We start from the raw sequence: 19,204 nt of genomic DNA on the forward strand, positions 1-19,204 counted from the left end.
TTTTTTTGCCCTAACAGCACTTGGCACTCACGATCGATTTGCTTCACCGAGTTCTGGAGGTCCTGCGGTCAGTTCTATGGCACAGCGGCACAGTCCATAAACCCAGACACACTCCCGCACACACACACACACGAGCACACACACACACGCAGCTAGTTCTCGTGAGATGAGGGCCGCATCGACCACAGTACCGATCCGCTTGGCTACACCCGATCGACTGATCGTTCCGAACGGAAGGCTCCGGAACCAGGGCCAACAGTCCGGATCTTCTCCAGAACCGATCACCACACGCTTGCAGTCCGGTTCCACCGACGGACTGGAACCACAGGCAGATAGAGAGGGAGAGAAAGAGAGACCAAAGGGAACACTGGCAGTGGGCCGTGGGCTCTGGGCAAGACCGATCGCACAACCTACTCCGGCGAGCTTTGGACAGCGACTGACTGGTGGCTTATTAGTGCGTTGTAGTTTTCTTTGCGCGGTTTCTTAACAATTACTGCTGCGCGGCCTGGTCTTCTGGCTGGCTGGCTGGCTGGCGGTCTTCACCCACCGGGCCCCCGTTCTATGCTGTGCCAAAGCTCCGCTGTCTCGCTCGCACGCCCGCAGCCTTCGGGGAGGTTTCACGCGATCTGCAGAAACCTCGGCGTCGCGCGCGGAGGCTGCAAAGAGTCGAGGTGCCGTTTTCGCAACGCATTATCACGAAGAACGGGACAGATAGAGGCCCCTCCCGGGTACCGAGTCGGTGCGGGAGCCGATCGGAGAAAGAGACCGAGTGTGGCCGGGGGTTGCCTGCCGTCGCGGCGTGACCCGGGAGATCGCGCGATCGACACCGACGGGGCTCCGGTTCACTGCGCGAAGGCGCTTGGCTGGAGTTACTTCTGGGGAGTTCAGTTTTGGGCGGGCGGGCCAAGATCGCGAACCACGTATTGCACGTATTCTGGATGGAAACGTGTTGCCGCAACAAAACCCTTGGCTATCGGTATCTCAACCGATCGTTGGCTGCCTCGAGCCGGAGGTTCGTCGATCCGGCCTACACATTTTCTGTGGCCGGATTGTTGATAAGGTAGACGGCCAGCAGACCAACTAGTGTCTCGGGACGGTTTTGATTAATGAAGGATCGCTGATGTGACCCAATTCTTCATTCACGTTCTGTCCTCATTGCAGAACCAACACTTTCTTTGGCCGGTTTTCTTTAAGAAAGTCATTTATACGCGAGGCTTAAGTGGGACAGGTTTTAGAAATTAGGCCTAAGGAATGCTAAGTGAGTGTCTGAAGGAATTTAATCGTTTGGTAGCCAATAGCGGAGGCTTCTGACGATTTCTAGTCGGCGTACTTTGGGCGTTAGGACCATGTCAATCCTTGGGTTCTGAAACCCTTGAAAACTATGTCCCAGGCCACTTGCTCGTTAGCTTAAAGTATACAAAAATACGAAGATCCAACCGAAAATAATGTTTGAAGAAATATTTACAAATCGTCTTTAAATGGGTTGACATAACGCGGATGGATCACCTGATAATTAATGGGACGATAGCGGAGCAATAAATTAATAATCGAATCAATCCCGCAGACCGTGCGACAGTTCCATCGTTGTCACCGCTTCCAGCCAGTTTGCAGTTCGGGCTCCCGAATGCGATAATGGTGTTTATTACATGGCGGCAATTAAAAGCAGTCGTTTTACGGTCTTGGCGGCAGCATTTTGGCTTTCCATGGCAATCTCGTTGCGTCACCCCATAAATTGGCTGGCTGTTTCTTCGATTTCCCCAAAAACAAATCCACGCACCCGCTTCCGAGTCGCGGGATTGTGAGAACTGCAGGACACCGTAACGATGGTCACCTCGGCTTCTTCGGTACAAAAGTCAAACGAGATGATTAATTAAGACATTCCGCGAATCGGTGAGCTACGCAGCCACTTTCGTGATACCATTGCGAGCGCTGAAAGTTTGGATCAAACCGCGGACTGTCAATTTTACGCTTGGCCCCCCAGGGTTGATTTTTAATTTCTGACAAGAGAAGCGAGCTACCACACAGCCCACACCGTTTTTCCCACACTGGGCCCGGGCTGGAGGAGATGATGACGAATCTCATTACCAAACTCCAGTGACTGGTTTCAGTTGCGGGCTATCAAAAGTGTGGCCGCAACCGGCCCGCCTCAGGGCTGCCTCAGGAGAAAAGCGCCATCAAAACGGGCACGCATCTCAGATCGGTTTCAGCTATTGGCTCAAGCATCGGCAATCAGCAGTGGCTGGAAGCAAGGATTTGCAACACGTTTGGGAGTATTTCTGCACACACAACCGCCCGGCGGGTGGTGGTACAATGGCGGGTACCGCGTCGTCAAGATGCAGCTTGCATTTGTTTAATCAACATGCACCCGGGGGTGGGTCTCGTGTGCGGATGCTCCACCAGGGAGCCCTGGACCGAGGTGGCTTCGTGCAACGTATGCGCGCCACTCGGCAGTGGGAATTTCGTTATCAATTCGTAGACAATCTCTGCCAACGTGACCTCACGTGGGTCACCGGTGGGGTACGGCGGCGCCCGTAACCGGCAGACCGGGAATTCCTGGAGACGGGATTTTGCAGCAATCGCCTACCGCTCGCAACGGCGGATATTTCCGATCGTATGTTTGATTTTGATTGGCCCGTCGTGACTGGAAACGAGCAAAACACGGAACGGATTTTTCGTGCAGATTAGGATTCTTGTTAGCTTTGGTTTGTTTAGGGTGGAAGCCACCGGAACCAGTCAATATATATGCTTCACACAGTAATTAACACTTTTCAATATTACGACTTTCAGTCACGAGTAGCGCTTGTGATTTACAGGTAAACAGGAACAAATGGGCGGTCGATTAGAATCGTTATCTCCGTAAGATTAGAGTAGAGTCGGTAGAGTTTTCAGTATGATGTATGAAGTTAAACATTGTTAATCGGATCTAGCAAAAGTACTCGATCTTTACGATGGCAACAGATCAATAACGACCGCGGGCAACAGCTCAATACTCGTTCGGAGTAATAATTTGTTTAAATTAGCGTCCATCATTGATGTAATCTGAATCGCAATACTCATAATTAATTATTTCTCCATTTGTAATTAGGATCAAAGGGAGTGTCAAGTATATTTCTTTTTGATCACATTAAAATAAATCATACTTTTGGCTTTCCTTCGTTCAATTACCATCCCATAGTGAAAAAGCATGAAGCTCACGTAGTTCCCCGTTTGCATACTTTTAGGCGTTGCAGCAAAAAGTGATTTAATTTACAAAACAAAAATGAATAGAAATTTCTTATCCCTTCGGGTATTTATGGTAAAAGCCACACATAAAAAAAAACAAAAAACACAAAATGTTGAATTTAATCAAAATACATGCAAAGAAAACAAAAACGTCGAGAAAAGTCTATCTTATCTGCCTATCTTATCTAATTCTTTATGAGTGTAAAAGAGGATATAAAAAGATTGAGGAGCTTTACTCATTGCGTTGGTGGGAATTTGATTTTAAATTAATTAAACATTAGATCAGACATAAAGCTCATGAAGGCAATATGTTTTGTATGGCGACTTCATAGACTGCTAGAGACCAGGCGCCTCTTGCATCAGGAAATTGTTTTCTTAAAATAAATATAGGTACAGGAACAGTGCAAAACTATGCTAACGATTGTGTTAAAGTAGCTGCTAAAAGTTGGTTTTAAAGAGTAATTTTTATCACTCTTTCGACTTTGACAGGAGAACTCTCGGAATTTACGCAATGCAGAAGGTTAAAACTTCGGATTGGTCATAGATAACTTATCTACCAGTAGTTTAGGAAAATATAACTACAATCCTCACTTTTTAAAGTTGGTTTATGATCGCCTTTTCCCCATAGTGCCGTTTCCTTCCGCTAGGATAGGAATTAGGCACTTCTATTTTCACGACACACGCACACACTCGCTTGAACGCGTCCTCATTTGGTTCGTCCTTACCCGATGCTGATAAATGTTGCAAATTAATTTATGCTTTCGCTGATATAAATTACCTTCATGCTAGAATGACAAGTATGGCGGCACAACCTGCTCGCTGCTGCTGCGGACTCCTTTCCCCGGGGGTGGCGACGGTTTCATTTAATTCCCATTCCCCCGGCGGCGCCCGGTCGGTGCGGTGCTGCGTGGTCGCTGCAAACTTCCCCCGAGCAGAATGGAAATTAATTAATCGGCTTTAATAATTCATCGTTATTACGAGGCGGCCAGACCAGCGAGCGTCCTAAGCAGCGCCACGCCCGCTAACGGCCCATTTCGGCGGCGGAGATTCCAAGCGAAAGAGGGGGGCCCCTGTCACGGGGGAGCCAGTCCTGGCCGCAAATTTTCTCTCCTTCTAATTAAACTTTAAGTTCGGAATTCCAACTCGGAAACGGAGCGAACGGAGTCGCCCAGGATACGGGCCCTGCGTTGAGTGAAAGTTTTATTTGCTGAGCTTGGGTCTGGGATGGGAATTGAGTATCAACCGTCGGCGGGCGTGTTAGGCATTTTATGAAACATAATAAGCGGCGTCCAGCTGTCTGCTGTTTCTGGCTTGACGTGACGTTGCTAGATACCGGCGCCACCGGAGACTCCAACCAAAGTCTCCAGTGAGCCGGCTGGACGGGTTCTAAACAAGATTTGCATATCATTCTGCGTAAGGACCACTGGCTTCCGGCCCGAGCCGGAAGGACTGCGAGTGTACACCGAAATTAACGCACCGAATTAACCGGCCCGGAAAATCGTGGCCCACCCGAAAGTATGGCGAACGGAACGGAACGCGCCTCTGGAGGTCCAGCACAGGCTATGCCACGTGGCCGGATGTGCTCGGCAAAAACAACACAACGACGACACGAGCCGGGCGCCCGGACTAACGAGGGTATTGGGCAAATATTTTCTGAACAATTTATTCAGCTAAATGGCGTCTCCCTGCGGGGGGAGCGAGATGATAAATAGAGGCGACGTGATAAATTCGCTTCGGAGCGAAATAGTTTCCCATTAGCGCAAATTAAAGGGCGACTGGAAGTTGTGCAAGTTTCCGGTGGAGGCGCCAACGGATACGACAAAGGGCCACATCACCGATCGTGTCACAATGCCACCGATGAGCCGATGTTTTTATTATCCTTCACCGTTGCGTCCCAACCTTTCTGCTCCGTCGGAAACATATTGCCGGGCCCGCTTGTAATGTGGCTTGTGGTACTCAACCGAAAAAGAAATGTCAAAAAGCGAAACCGTTGTTTGTACACGAACAATGCAATGCCAAGGCACCAACGGAGGCAACATTCTAAGGCGCACAGCATCTTGGTCGACCGACAAAAGACGCTGGAAGTTCGCACAGTTTTCATCGTCTCGCTGGCATTGTTCCCATTCCCCGGGCAGGTTATGAAACGGTTCCGGTTACTGTTCAATCATAAAAAAGGCACCGAGCGCACTGAGCGCAGTTCCTTTTCAGCAGCTACAAACGCCGGATGCGGGGTCCAGAAATTCAGGACACGGGACAAACGGCAAACATAAAATAGCAGCACATAAAAGCTTTCGCAACATCGTGAAACCGTGCGGAATATGTCGGTGGCTGCCTGGAGGAGAACTTGCGTTTGCACCAAGGACGTTTCGGAAGGGGCAATAAGGGGGTCACAAAATTATGTTCCCATTCTTCGCGCGGCTCTGTTTAAAACATAACCTAACCTTAAAGCCAACCTAAACCTGGCCGTTTTATTTGCCCCATTTAAAGATCATCGTTTGGTTCCGTTTGAAGTTCCCCGAAAGGATATGTCGAAAAACCGAAAAACATCCGATGGGAGCAAAATTTTAGCTTAATTTAATTAACACGGAGCTTTCTCCGTTATAGCGTGCCATTCGACGAGCATTTGACTCCTTTCCGTTCTCTAATCGCAGCCGGCAAGAGACTTGCCGGTTCTCGGTTCGACCACGAAAATCTTGCAGCGTGCCCGAAATACGTACGACCGACCTCGAACGGCTGGCTTGGCTTTCGCAGCCTTCGCTACAAACTCCTACCAAAAAACTCCGCTTCGGGCTAATGTAGACATCATGCGAACGCGTCGCGACGCCACGGTCCGCTGTGTGTTCCGGTTTTCCGATACAGCGAACGGCGCCACGTTCTTGTCTAAGAAGGGCCCGAAATGGATAAAGAAACGATGGATGATGTTCTTGCCGGGGGCTGAAACTTCGCAAACCTCGTGTCCTTTTTGCGTGCTGTGTGTGTGGCTGTCTGCTGAACGCTTTATTATTAAAACCAGTCCGAACCCAGCCCTAGTAGCCTAGTGTCCTAGGGTGGGTTTTGCTGCGGGCAGAGATTGAAATAAATGGGCCATTAAGCCGCTGGTGCGGTAGCTATGCGGTGCGTGACTGATGGAAAATCGATTTTCCTGCTCTCTGTCTCTCAACTGAAATGGGATGATTGATGCGTTTGGTTAAGTAAAACTGTCACGCCTCGGGAGTGTATGCCAGGCGGTCAGTAGGTGTCATATTTGATTTATTTGAATCCGGCAACTGTTGATTGAATGAATTCAGTTACACGACACGACGGCACCGGCCATCGATTTTAGCGGAACTTTTTGATGATCGTATAGTACGAAAAGGACGCCTTTAGAACCTGAAAGGAGGAAAACGGAACCTAACGGAAAATGGCCGGCCAACAACCCACGGCCCACGAAGCGCCTTACGGTGTAGTAGGTTTCCAGGTTCAGCTCGTACAGCTTCATTCCCGTCAGCCGGACCGGCCGCTGGGCGTTCATCAGGACGATGAGCATTCGGCGGCGGTACAGGGCCCCGCACTGCTGCCAGGGTGAGTTCCAGAGGGCATCGCCAACCTTGAAGGCCTGCAGGGAAGCAACAGCAGAAGGCACCAAGGCAATCGAAAGCTAGGCATCAATCCACCAACGTACCTGGTTCTGCAGGATCTGCCCGAGGAAGCAGTACAGATAGAGCTCCGACATAGTCAAAATGAAGTACTCGAGCACATTGATTAGCTTCATTGTCGACAAACTTTCCTGCAAAAAAAAGGAGCGTCCGTAGCGTGTAGTGTGAAGGGAGGGCACCCTAGGGCCGTAACTTACCACCGTGGCCATGAAGGCGAGAAAGCACAGTAGCAGGACAATGTGAAACAATTTCAGCAGCACGTACGGGTGGTAACAGTCCTCCAGGAGTTCGCAGTATCGAAGCACCACCAGATGGTGCCGTATGCAGTCGTCCAAGGCGGTGGTCAGCTCCGCCGATAGCTCCGTCAGATAGCGTTGCGATGTCGGCAGGGAATTCGTAGCCCGAACGGTCGCTACCGTCGGGCGGACCGTGTCGAGATCCTCGAGGAAGATCTCCCGCAGCAAGTAGTCACCGCGCGTTTCGATTGTACAGTTCCGCCGCTGAGCGTTCCGTAGTTCGGCTCCGTGGCCACCGTTCAGCAGCATGGCCGTTTGGCGTACGTTCAGCAGACTGCAGCACAGCAGGTCGAACTGATTGCACGCCACAAACACGAACACCATGAAGAGGGCTCCGGCCAGCCCGAACACCAGGCTAACCTGTAGCTGCCCCAGGACCTGGCAGATGTACGCCAGCTCGTACATCGGCGAGCGGTGGACATCGACCGGGTACCAGCAGGGAAACGGTAGCGTCCGTTGCTGCGACAGGATCGGATAGATGGCCCAGTGCATGGCGCCGAGCATGCAGAGTATCATCCACCAGAAGAGGCACCGGTTGGCAAAGCGATAGCAGGAACTAATCGACAGATAGTACACCCCGATCGCGGACCGTTTGCGGAAGTAACGCCGCGAGTAGTGGTACAGGCGGCGCACCTTCGGCTCGTACAGCCGCAGGTACACGTACAGGGGGACCAGGATCGAGTAGATGCTGGTGGTGATCAGCGCCAGGAACAGCTCGTCGTAGCTCAGGCTCGTGGTGACGGTCGTGATCAGGTGGAACGCCGCGATGTGCACGCAGATGAAGCACCAGAACAGTTGGTACAGGGCGTCCAGGGTGCGCGACAGGTGCAGGTACCGTCCGCGCAGGACCCGCGGCAGGTACGGGTTGTAGTCGGTCGGCCACACGGCAATGAACCGTAGCATCCGCTCGAGCAACCGAAAGTTCAGCTCGATCGTGCCATCCTCCTCACTGCTCGGTTTGAGCATCTTGTCGGGTCGGGTTCACGAAGTTTCCGGTTTCCGGTTGGGTGCGCTCCACGCAAAAGACCAACACACCGCCCACGGAGAACCCTTTTATCAAACGGGCCGTGGGAATGGGACCCACGGAACGAAAATGGTTGGAAACAAATTATTCAACGCCATCACCACTATTGGCGAGTGACGCTTCGGGCTTTCGGGCGAGTTAATTGCCAAATTAAGTATAAATGATTGAGCAACTACTCGAGTGTGCGGTCGAGTGGTTGATTCGTGGCCATTCAGGCCTGTTCGTGGAACGGAACGGAACGACTTTCGGTTCAAAAGGTTGTGCCGGTGTGAAATTTGAAATCCCCAAAAAGGTGACGAAGACGAATTAATGGACAGCCATGGTTTAGGGGTCCAATTAAACGGGTTCCTACCTTTCGGGCGCATTACCGGGGCGGATCCGGTAACCGCGCAAAACAATGACTAATTTAAACACTCGGCAACGAAAGCGTAACGTAACGTGGTGACTTTTACTGTCGTTATGATTATTTTATCACGTTGAAACGAGGCAAAGTTTTGAATGATTTATCACCAACTGTCACTGTTTTAAACTAACTCACTGTGGAAAGCAAAAGTATGGCCAAAAATAATTGAAAAACTTTTAACACGTGAGCTTAAAAGTCTCGGGCCTAAATGCGAGTTTTTGCCAAAAAAAGCTGAAAAAAAGCTTCAACGCAATCTCCTTCAAGAACCACAAAATCATTCCAGTACCGCTCCAACATTTCAATACAACTTTTGTAGAACGATTTATCTTGTTTGCTTCAAAATAGGCCTCAGTTAGGCCTCAGCCTCAGCGATCTTCATTCGAGCGAAATTTCTCACCAATGAACATTTCATTTAGTTCTGACAGAATGTTTTTTCCAATAAAACTATATAATATTCACTGTTGATGGTATTTCACTTCTCAAGATGGTCGATGAATATTGCACCACGCACATCCCAAAATATCGAGGCCATAACCTTTGCATTCCGATGACGATCGCTTCATTTTTCATCAAAACATATCCGATGATAATCATCCTTGATACTTGTTTGAAGTATTTTCACATAAATTTTGACTGTCATTCATTGTCATATTTAGTTAATAACTGAATAGCGAAATTGATGTTGATGGCGATCGACATTCTAAATGAAGATTGACAAAGATCTCATCCGGTTCGGGAGGCACCAGGGTGCTCAATATCAATGTCGCCTACGAATCAGAATCTACGGTTTTACTCTATTCCCTGTCCGTAAAATGAAGCCCGCATGATTCGTTTTCTTTCTCGCAAGTAAAACTCGGGCCGACGGGGTCCTTTTAAACAAGAAAGTCTTTAATAGCAATACGCAATACAACAAACTGTAACAAAATTGACTCTTTTTTTGCTTATATTAATGAGTAAACAGGAAAAATCTCAATTCTCGTTCAAGAACGTACGAAAGCAGAGTGCGCTTCCCAGCGCCAACGCCGGAGCCAAAGAAGGACCCCGATGGCAGAATCTTGTCTTATCACTCTGCCGGGCCGTTGTTTCAGCTCCACTTTCGCGCTGCGCTGGATTCGCTGCGTTCTCTTTGCCGGTGGTGGTGGTGGTGATGGTAGACGACTTTATAAGTCACTGAAATCTTTAGCCATTTCTCCGAAACCGAAAACATGGTCAACCTTCGCGAAGCCTGACGCTGAGAGCTACGATTTTTTCGGTACTAACGCTACACGCAAAAAAAACACAATACGATAGTAGTGTTGCTAGTACGGTGCCTAGGGATGAAGGAGCGAAACATGGGCCGCCTGACCCGCCCACTAGCGTGGAAGATGGAAAGATGGGATTATGATTTGTTTTTTTTTTTGGTTTTTCGCTGGGTGTGCCCATTCCGATCCCCGGTCCCGGAGGTCGCGTAGCCGGAGCCGGCCGGATCGAAAGGGGCGCGCACCGGATGATGGTATGATGGGAATGTGGTGGTTGTGGTGGTGAGGGGCTCTCCGCGGTGGTGCCCTAGTCGATGGTCAGCTGCCGGAAGGTTCCGTCCATGCCGAACAGTTCGTCCGCCGTCTTGGGGGCGCCCGGTCTGAGCGACTCGTTTGCCTTGGAGGCTTCCTGCTCCTTGAACCAGCCGGTGTACTCGGCCATCTTGGTGCGCCATTGATCGTTCAGTTCCTTCGCCGATCCGGCACTGCCACCGTACTCGCTCGGCAGCATCTCCTTCGGCACGAACTTGTACAGGTCCTCGATGTTGCTGTGGATGTGGATGCGCTCGCGGATCTTCTCCTTCAGGAACGGCTTCACGAAGTTGACGATCGTGTCGACGATCGGCGACACGTTGATCACGTGCACCTCCTTCAGCTTCACCGGGTAGGCCTCCTGGACGCAGATCAGGAACTTCTTCACCAGCGCCGGCGTGAACTTGGCGAAGTGCGTCGGCGTGGCGACGCTCGCGTCCAGCACGTACACGTCGCCGGCCACCCCGACCGACTCCTCCGACAGGCGGATGTCGCCGATCATCAGCGTGGCCTTCATCGACTCGACCACGTTCGGCGTGGCGATGTCCTTCTCCGTACCGCGCAGCATCACCACACGGCACCCGTTCGGCGTCAGACCCGGCAGCGGTGGCATGTGACTATCGGGGGAAAGGACACACAGATTAGCCGGTCATCTAATTAGTGCTGGGGACATGACTTACATAACGTTCAGGACCTCGGTCATCTCCGCGCGGTTAACGTCACGCTCGGTGAAGAACTCCGGCACGGCGTTGCGCATGGTGTAGTACATGTCCAGCTTCTGCTTGACGCGCTCCAGGCTGAACTTGCAGCCCCGCAGGAAGGTGCGAAGGCGGGCATCGTCCATATCCTTCGGCAGGTGCGGCTGCTTGCTGAGCCACTCGCGGATGATGCCGATATCGCGCTCGATGTCGGCCGGGTTCGCGGGCTCGCGCAGCTCCTCCTTGATCTTGGCGCTCAGCTCTCCGGACGGCTGGACGAGAGTCATCTGCAGTGAACACGGAGCAGGAGCGGTGGTGGTCAGTTTGGTCGATCAAAAAGTCGCAACCTGTGAGTGTTTGTGGCCTGTGGCCGGTGTTAAAACCACCCAGCAACCTTGAGCTAGTAAGATTTATGGCGGAGCTCGAAGCGGAGTTGGGATGAAAGTTGGCGTCTGTGATGGCGTCGGCCTTCATCAGGCAACACGATACGCCGTGGCAAGGTTTGCCAGAAGGGGAACGAGTTTCGGTAAACATTGACTTCCAGCTGGTTCGCTCGCTAGAGCCCCCGGATCCGGAACAATCGGCCCATCACGCGACTCGCTCCAGACACTCGGCGCGTCTGGCGTACGCTTTCCCGACACCACTAATTATGAGGGCCTGGCCAACGGCAACGTGGAAACCCTTCCGTGGGGAAAACCCACATCGGCCCAGAATGGTCCAATTAGGCACTAAGGCTAGGTAGCAACCAGCGGCCAGCAGTCGTCGCCGTGCGCTCTTATCGTGCGCTCCGTCATGCTTCGTGTGATTACTGGCACCGTGTACTGCGTGCTTCGGACGTCTTGCGGATCGAGCCACGCCGCGCGTTCACTGGAACGAAACCGTCGGGCAACGAGACCAGGGAGTAGGGAGGCTTCAATCAACAGTGGTGTGCATCCAAACAAACCATCCGGCCACGCCATGCGCTTATGCAATGTGCGCGAGCCGCGCTTCAATCCCCACCGAATCAATGTTGCCAATGTTGTGGTCCGCTGGAAACAAAGGCCCCCATCATCACCGGACCAATAGAGAGAGAGAGAGCGTGGAGGCAGGGAGCGAAGCAAACCAAGAAACAACACCGATGTATGTGAAATTGAGCTATGAAGCAACCCGAATAATGGCCATAATGAGCACCTGCCGCGAAGCGCCAACAACTGTTGCAACGTGGCCAGAAGATGCGAGGCCAGCGCGAGTTCATGGATACGGCGAACGGCGACTGCGACATACCAGGTTGTTCAAAAAGTGTTGTTATGTTGGAAGTTTCCAAAGCCAACAGTTTAAAAGCAAAGGAAATTTATGAACGAATGTTGAATGAAGACGATTCACGTCAAGGACGTCCAAAATCAGCACCAACCCTTCAATCCTAACCATGGAATAAAACGCATTCGACTGCAACTTTCTCGGTAATATTTAGAGCGTTTTCGAAAGGATAAAGTGGATTTTGTGCATCGATGCTTAGATTCTGATTCTGAGTAAAAACAAGCGGCTAAAGAGTGGCGTGAACCTGGTTCTTCGGCCCTGAAATCAGATCATGTCCAGAAATCGGAAGCAGTTTCTTTGGGATGGGGAGGGAATTTTGTTTGTGGATTACTTTCAAACTAGACCAGCTGAAGGAAAAATGTTGTAACAAAAGTCCCGGTTTCCTGGAGAAAAAATTCTTTTTTATCAGGTCAATGCACCTTGTCTCAGCACGAATTGTTGGAGCAGTCCTTCCAGTTTCTCACTTCAGGGATGGAATTCATAAACTGGAATCTCGGGATTGGATCAAGTATTTTGATGTTCCGGGAGACCATACCGAATAGAAGACTGTGTTTCAAACCATGAAATTGTGTTTTGCTTATGGAATCGCAACACTTATTGAACAACCCAGTTGCTGCCATCCGCGAGCTTTCCCACTATGGGCTGGCTCAGACGCACTGCTGAAGGTTAACTTTGTTTTCGTTTGCAAACGTCAAACGGAGGACCGTGACCAGACCCAACCACCGTGCGCCACCCGTTTTTTTCTCAGGCCTCTCGGGATTTTATTAAGTTCTCATTGCCGGCTTAGCAAACAGTCGTCGCGGGCGAAAGGGGGTCGTCCCCGTCCCCACGTTCGCGCCCTTGGGCCTAGCCGAGTGTAACTGTCAGCCACCGAAATGACGCTGACATTGACTTCGGGGGCGCCGTTGACGCGCAGAGTAAATGTGATTGAATAATTTAGGCGAACGCGTTGCCAAGGCCCGCGGGGCTCCCGGGCTGCCCCCTGTCGCACTCCAGGGTCGATCATCAAACATTCGGGCGAAAGTAAAGGATGGAGTTTTTATTTCATCCATCGCGCAGAGTTGTTGCGTAAATTGGATTATTAAATCAATGTCAACATCGGTCGGGTTTTCGCCGTGGTCCAGCCGCAAGTCCAGCCAGCACAACCTTGCTGCAGTTGTTTGCCTACGCCAGTTTTCGGCGGGAAAAAGTTTCGGCCAACACGAAGACGATGGACAGACACCCGACCTTGCTGCGCCCGTGGGCCTTTTCGGTTTGACGTCACACCGACTGGGCCGTCTGCTCCGAAACTGAATCATCATTAATGCCGTGTTATTTCTCATCATTCGGCGCCAAATGATGTGCACCCGTCTGGACGTCGCGACACAGAAGTGACGCTGGGAATAGTGGTTCAACGAAGATTTATACCTAACCTGACCGGAGAGCGTAGAGATGGATGCCGTAAATGCCACACTCTGTGGTGGACTGGGAGATTGTTGAACAATTTGTTGCATTGCCACTAGAGTTGCGTAATGCCTCCATCTCTCGGTGGTCGTCTAAAGTGGAATTTCAAATCTATAAGCCCATAGTTCGATTGCACAGCCCAATCATCACGTTTGGACGGCGCAACTTTCAAGCGCAAGCAATTAAATTTTTACGCCAAATTTGAGACACGCTCCATTCCGGTCCATTTTGCTGCACAAAGTTGCGGCCGACGAAGAAAGATTTTTTCTCCGGTACTTCAACCTATGCTCTTGGCCTTCCGGAGCCGGGCCACAACACAATTCACTTCCTAATTAACACTCTCGGGAAGTGGTCCTCTTGATGCTTCTTTTTACGCTTCCCCCGTGCCACTAAGTGGACCGTTGCCCTGGCTGGCTGGCTGCCCTTCGACGATCCATTAGTCGCCATCCGTCCGGAGTCCGGAGGGTTTTTCTAGCTCTAGCAAGGGTGGCGAAAGAATAATCTGTGGACTAACTTCCCGCAACGGCACCGCAACCAAATTGGAGTGGATGTGCGGTTTTTGGCCGTGGCTTCGTTGACCGGGAAACTATCTTGAAGCGATTCGATCGGCGACCGGTGAAACCCCTTGCTAGCCGAAGTGTTTTCCCGCTTTTCTTTGTGCCACAAGATTTTGGGGCCGAACCGGGCCACAACAAAGCCTCCCGCGCGGGGGCGAGTTTGGGCGCACAATCAGTCGAGTGGGAATTCCGGTTCGGAATGGAAAATGTTTTCTCTATTTCTTGGGTAAAAAACCCACCCAAGCGGGGCCCGCTGAGACCGACCCAGCAAAGGAAAAGGCTGGCATTTTCCACAGCCAATCCCATGAATATTTAAAATGCTTATTCTTCCGGACTCCGGGCCGGGGCGCTTATTTGAAAGGAAATAAAATAAGGATAACCCTCGATTCGTCGGTGCCGCCTTTTCATGCAATTCCCCACGTCCCGGAAGGACGCTCGAACGGAAACGAATGTTCTTCATAAATCTTCCCAATGGGACCCGGGGCACGTCCCGAGCCTAACGGACACCGGATCGAGCATGTTTGACAATTTCGGTCGCACCGCTCGCTCGCTCTCTCTATTCCATCTCAGCGGCTGGCCAAGTGCTGAAGGCCAGCATGTGTTGCTCCGAAGGTGCTCTCCAACGAGCGGCCGGACCGAAACCCCAGAATCCGTCGCAGGTATTGCGGCTGGCAGCACACAAAAGCAATTGCAAGTCTTTCGCAATTGCACCGCGTACCGCTCGATTATAACGACGAACGGGAGGCCTCGACGTCGCCATCTCGAAGCAGGGTCGCAACCGCACCGAGTTATGCTGTAGGCCGTATGCTAGCGAAAGTTATGCAACAGACACTCCACAGCGTGTTGCTCTTTGCTACATCGGCCTAGCCGAGCCTAAGCCGGTGTCGAAAAGCTACGCCGAGATCGACCGAAGCAGCATTGGCTCGCTCGCTATGCTGCCCGGCCCAGCACACGACTCGTTTGGTAACCACTTCATGACCCTATTTGCAAACGAACGATCCACCCGTTCGGTGGGGGGCGCCTCGGGTTCGTGGAGAGGGTCCGAGGCATCGAGAAAAGGGCGCATTTCAAGCGCGGTGATGATGAAGCATCCAGCATCACCAACAGTCATCGGCCATCATTGCCTAGTGCCGGCAGCATGAGTGTGTCCTTCCGGAGGGCTTTGATGTTCGGAACGGAATTTGTCAGCACGCAGGGAGATCAAAGGGAATTTCAGGACCACAAAACGGTGATCCAAACCATCAGCGACAACGAAAAGTACCGATTCCCGGCGGGAGAGGTTGGCACATATTATCGGCCCAAAAGAATATGGCAGCCGTAAATTGGCAGCACTCGGCGCCCATCCGTTCAGGGAAAAGTTTGGGCACAACGGCACATTACCGGGCCACTTAACAGTTGGTTATTTATGACCTACGAGGGTGGGCGAGATGTTTCGTAAAATTTACATTCCAGGCCGCTTGTGGTCTTACACAGGCCTCAAGTGTCCGAACCACCCAGCTCCGAAGCGCCGGCTGCGGAGCGGATGGCAAAACTTACCCGGGATCCCCGGAAGCCAACCGTCGAAGTTGTAAACAACTTTTAACGGAACCGGATGTAGCCGTTCAGAATTTATGATAGTTACCCGGGGCGTACCCAGCAGATCGATTTGCAGCAGCAGCAGTTTGGGACGTTCGTTCGTCGGACGAAAAGTTTGGCCACGAGCCGCGAACTTTCCACAACAGACCAACCACAGCGGAGGCGGTTTTTTGACGTCACCGACCCGCCAAAAGATTTACGACCCAGGCCAAACCCAGGCTCATGGGTTCGGAAATCGATAACCCCGGCACTGGGATGATGAACCGCCCGAGACGTGGGTCCAGAATATGAACTCGCTTCCTCGACCGGAATGACCCGGCGCCGAAGGTAACAGATGCAAATGAAGCCCCATCACCAGCCCCCGGGGGTCACTGGCGCACCTAGCGGTGGTCAAATTAATGATCCCTATGTGCGAGAGACGTTAGCATCGTTTCGATTCCACCCGCCCAACGGTCGGCACGCGCGGATCATAAATATGAAAGCTCCGTTCCAATATCCACCGTGCGCCCCAAAAGGGGTCAACGATCTGCTCTGTGGTTGGAGAAAATTGGAAAACGCGAACACTCGCACTCGGCCCCGTTTTTCCAAACACCGCCACGCTCTGGTCGGTGAAAGGCCCGGATGGGCCGAGGAGCTGGCGAAAAGCGTTGCTTTTCGGTGCCGTCCGGAAAATGGTGTAGCGAATCGGAAAACTTTTGCACACCGCAAACTGGAGCACGCGGAGCCCCGTGATCGATAATTCGCGAAGCCACGCGGGAAAACTGGAACTCGTCGTGAAGAAGCTGCGCTTTCTCCTGCGCTCGGCCCCATCTCCTGGATAAGGTGCACCAAAGGTGGCCGCGTTTAATGCCGGCAGCCGTGAAAGTTATTGGCAATTAGTTTTGCGAGGTTTTTCTTTTCGGTTTAGGAGGAAGCGTTACCGTTGCTGGACTGTTATGATGGTGGTTATGATGATTAGCACCGGGAACAATGAGAGGCTGAAGCAATTACATACATAACGTTACGTTCGCTGTTATCGATTATTGTTAGCTGACATGACATGAGGGTGCCGTGGCCACATGCAACAAAGGCCAACCGGGAAGTGTGTTAGAATGCGACACCGATTAGATGGCACCGATCCCGACGAAGGTGTTATGTTTGGACCCCCCGGACCCCCGGTATTAGACGCTAAGTGCGTGGCTGGCGCATCACGCGACCGTTGCGGGCCGCAAGCGGGTTGTTAAACGCACGTGGCACATGCAGTGAACCTCCAGCCTGAGCCTGTTCAAAAACGTACCTTCCACTTCAGGTCTGTGGTGGAGAAATTGGTCTCCTTGTGCACGGTCGGTGGCATCGTGGGACTTGTACTTGGTGGGTTTTGTATTTGGTTTTGGAACTTTTGGGCCTATCTTTTGCGGTTTCGCTACCCTGGGCTAGGTTGTTTCGCGAGGTGCCGCAGCGTAGAAAGAGAAGAAATGATCGATTAGAATAGAGAAGTAGTGTGAAGGAAAATAGAGAAAGGTAGGAAGCACAGTTGCAGTGGCCATAATCTGTGGCCTTTCAAAAATCGATTGGGATGGGGGAAACCGTGGGCATTCCGTGCCGGAAACGAGTTTCCAACTTTTCCGGCTGCTTTCACCATCGAACTGGGCAAAAAACGGGATGGCCAACCGGCTGCTCCTCGAGAGCTGCGGTGGGCTCTAATCCGAAAGTGATCTAAATCTTGTCTGGGGCACACAGCACACTGAAAACCAGTCGAGGCACTCGTAGGTCCATGTTTTAGTCCCCACCACAGCACAATCTTTGCTCTCGTCAACGTTGCGCAATGCGGCCGTGGGTCTCGGGTGTTCTGCCGGAGCCCTTTTTGCGCTAACGAGAGAGTGTGTCGCAAGTGTCGCGATCCCAACCGGTCCGCCACGCGATCGCAGACGGGACCATACACATTTTCACGCCCCGACATCACTGTGGCCACGGATTGTGCAACGGAGTAACGGGGCACGACGTTCACTGCGTCTTCCGCGGTACACACGGATCACACGAACGGGCTCGGACACCCCGAATATACCTTGGGCTTGTGAGCTGGAACTTCTCGGTGACCACGAAGTACGCGAACACTCTTTGGTTGTGCGGCAGCGATCACCGGGTAACGGGTGTGCGGATCGGCAGTGTCGGCAGCCTAACGCTGGGTAACGCTGGGTTAGAGAGCTCTTGGGGCTGGATCTGCTCTGCACTGCGGCACCACTGGGACCGAACTGAACGATGGTGTTCGGTGTGCCGGGAGGTAATATTTAAAGAACCGCCACACACAACCACACCGCGGTGCTACGTCGGTACGCGCGGCTCACCAATACCACAACCGGCGCCGCCACGGCCCCCCGGGTGGGGATCCAGCACCGTGTTCCAGCAGCAAAGCGTGAAGATCACCGGCGGTGGCCATGGCTTAGCGGTTGTTTCGGACGTTGCGTTGAATTTCTCCCCCGGCGCAGCGTCTAGCTTGGAGTCTTGGAGCGGGGCACGAACGATGCGCGAAAAATTCATAAAGACGCAACCAAGCGCCAAACGGGGTGCGCGAAACCCGGCGCTGAGTCACACCCGTGGGGGCCCACGCACGCAGACATGCGCAGCTAGCGGAAGCATTTCTCCATCTCCAGCCAGCCAGCCAGCCAGCCAGCCAGCTAGCGGGTGTATCGCACGCATCTCAGGAATTCTACCCACTGAACAGCCACAGACACTCTAAACAGGTCCAAAGATAAAAAATCGGATTTTTTGCAAAGAATTTACATGTTTATTGCATTGAAATGCAATACTCTATTTTATTCGAAGTATGTGCCATCGCTAGATATAGATTCTCTTTTATCTGGTAATTTGTGAATGCTCCGACGAAAGAATGGTTCATTTTTGGCAGCTGGTGGTAAACCACACCTTTCTGGTCCCACCGGACACAGTTTGTAGTCGAAGTTTATGGTTGTCCCGGACTGACACATTATTATTTTCATTTTAGGATTCTCCAAATGAATCCACTTTCCTTTCACGATCTGATGGAGAAAAGACTTCGCTTTGTACCCTGCGAGCAGAATTTCACATTTGGTTTTTCGTTTTTCCTGCTGTCCTTCGTTCAGTTCATGTGGCACCCACTTCCAATCTTCTGTGAATCTTTCACGTGGCCTTCAAACGTAGAGATATGGCGTATGGGAACACATTTTGCTGATGGACGAGTTGTTGTTGCATTCGCGTGTCATTTTCTTCCTAAAAGTTCTTGTAGTTCTGCGTCCTCGAACATTGTTTGAAGTCTAGTTTGGATTTTTTTGTGCTCTTCCAAGCATTCGGCTTCGGCAAGCATTTGAAAAGAAATCCTTTGCCAGATGTCAAAACAAGGAGGACCACTATGTTTCCAAAAAAGCATAGTGAGAAGGACCCAATTAACAGCTAAAGCCATCTGATGTCACAATCCGATTTTCGACTTTGAGACCTGGCCGACATCAGTACCTTTCTGGAGTGGCTCCCTTCGTAGGACCATTGTGGGCTC

General features: G+C 51.6%; 2 protein-coding genes across 2 annotated transcripts; both read right to left on the reverse strand.

Moving 5' to 3' along the window:
* Nucleotides 1-6,540: 6,540 nt before the first annotated feature.
* Nucleotides 6,541-8,119, reverse strand: LOC128269963 (odorant receptor 83a). The gene is made up of 4 exons (XM_053007366.1): nucleotides 7,058-8,119; nucleotides 6,884-6,988; nucleotides 6,662-6,817; nucleotides 6,541-6,591 (listed from the first exon to the last, which is right to left on the reverse strand). Exons 1-4 carry the CDS (start codon nucleotides 8,117-8,119, stop codon nucleotides 6,541-6,543), a joined length of 1,374 nt encoding a protein of 457 aa, XP_052863326.1.
* A 1,840-nt stretch (nucleotides 8,120-9,959) lies between these two features.
* LOC128272575 (alpha-tocopherol transfer protein-like) lies at nucleotides 9,960-17,902 on the reverse strand. Its single transcript, XM_053010404.1, has 4 exons — nucleotides 17,744-17,902; nucleotides 16,976-17,111; nucleotides 10,811-11,115; nucleotides 9,960-10,747 (listed from the first exon to the last, which is right to left on the reverse strand). The coding sequence occupies exons 2-4, from the start codon at nucleotides 17,030-17,032 to the stop codon at nucleotides 10,126-10,128; spliced, it is 984 nt and encodes a 327-aa protein (XP_052866364.1). The 5' UTR covers nucleotides 17,033-17,111; nucleotides 17,744-17,902; the 3' UTR covers nucleotides 9,960-10,125.
* Between the last annotated feature and the right edge of the window lie 1,302 nt (nucleotides 17,903-19,204).

Source organism: Anopheles cruzii, chromosome 3 (assembly GCF_943734635.1).
Source record: "Anopheles cruzii chromosome 3, idAnoCruzAS_RS32_06, whole genome shotgun sequence".
Lineage (NCBI taxonomy): Eukaryota > Metazoa > Arthropoda > Insecta > Diptera > Culicidae > Anopheles > Anopheles cruzii.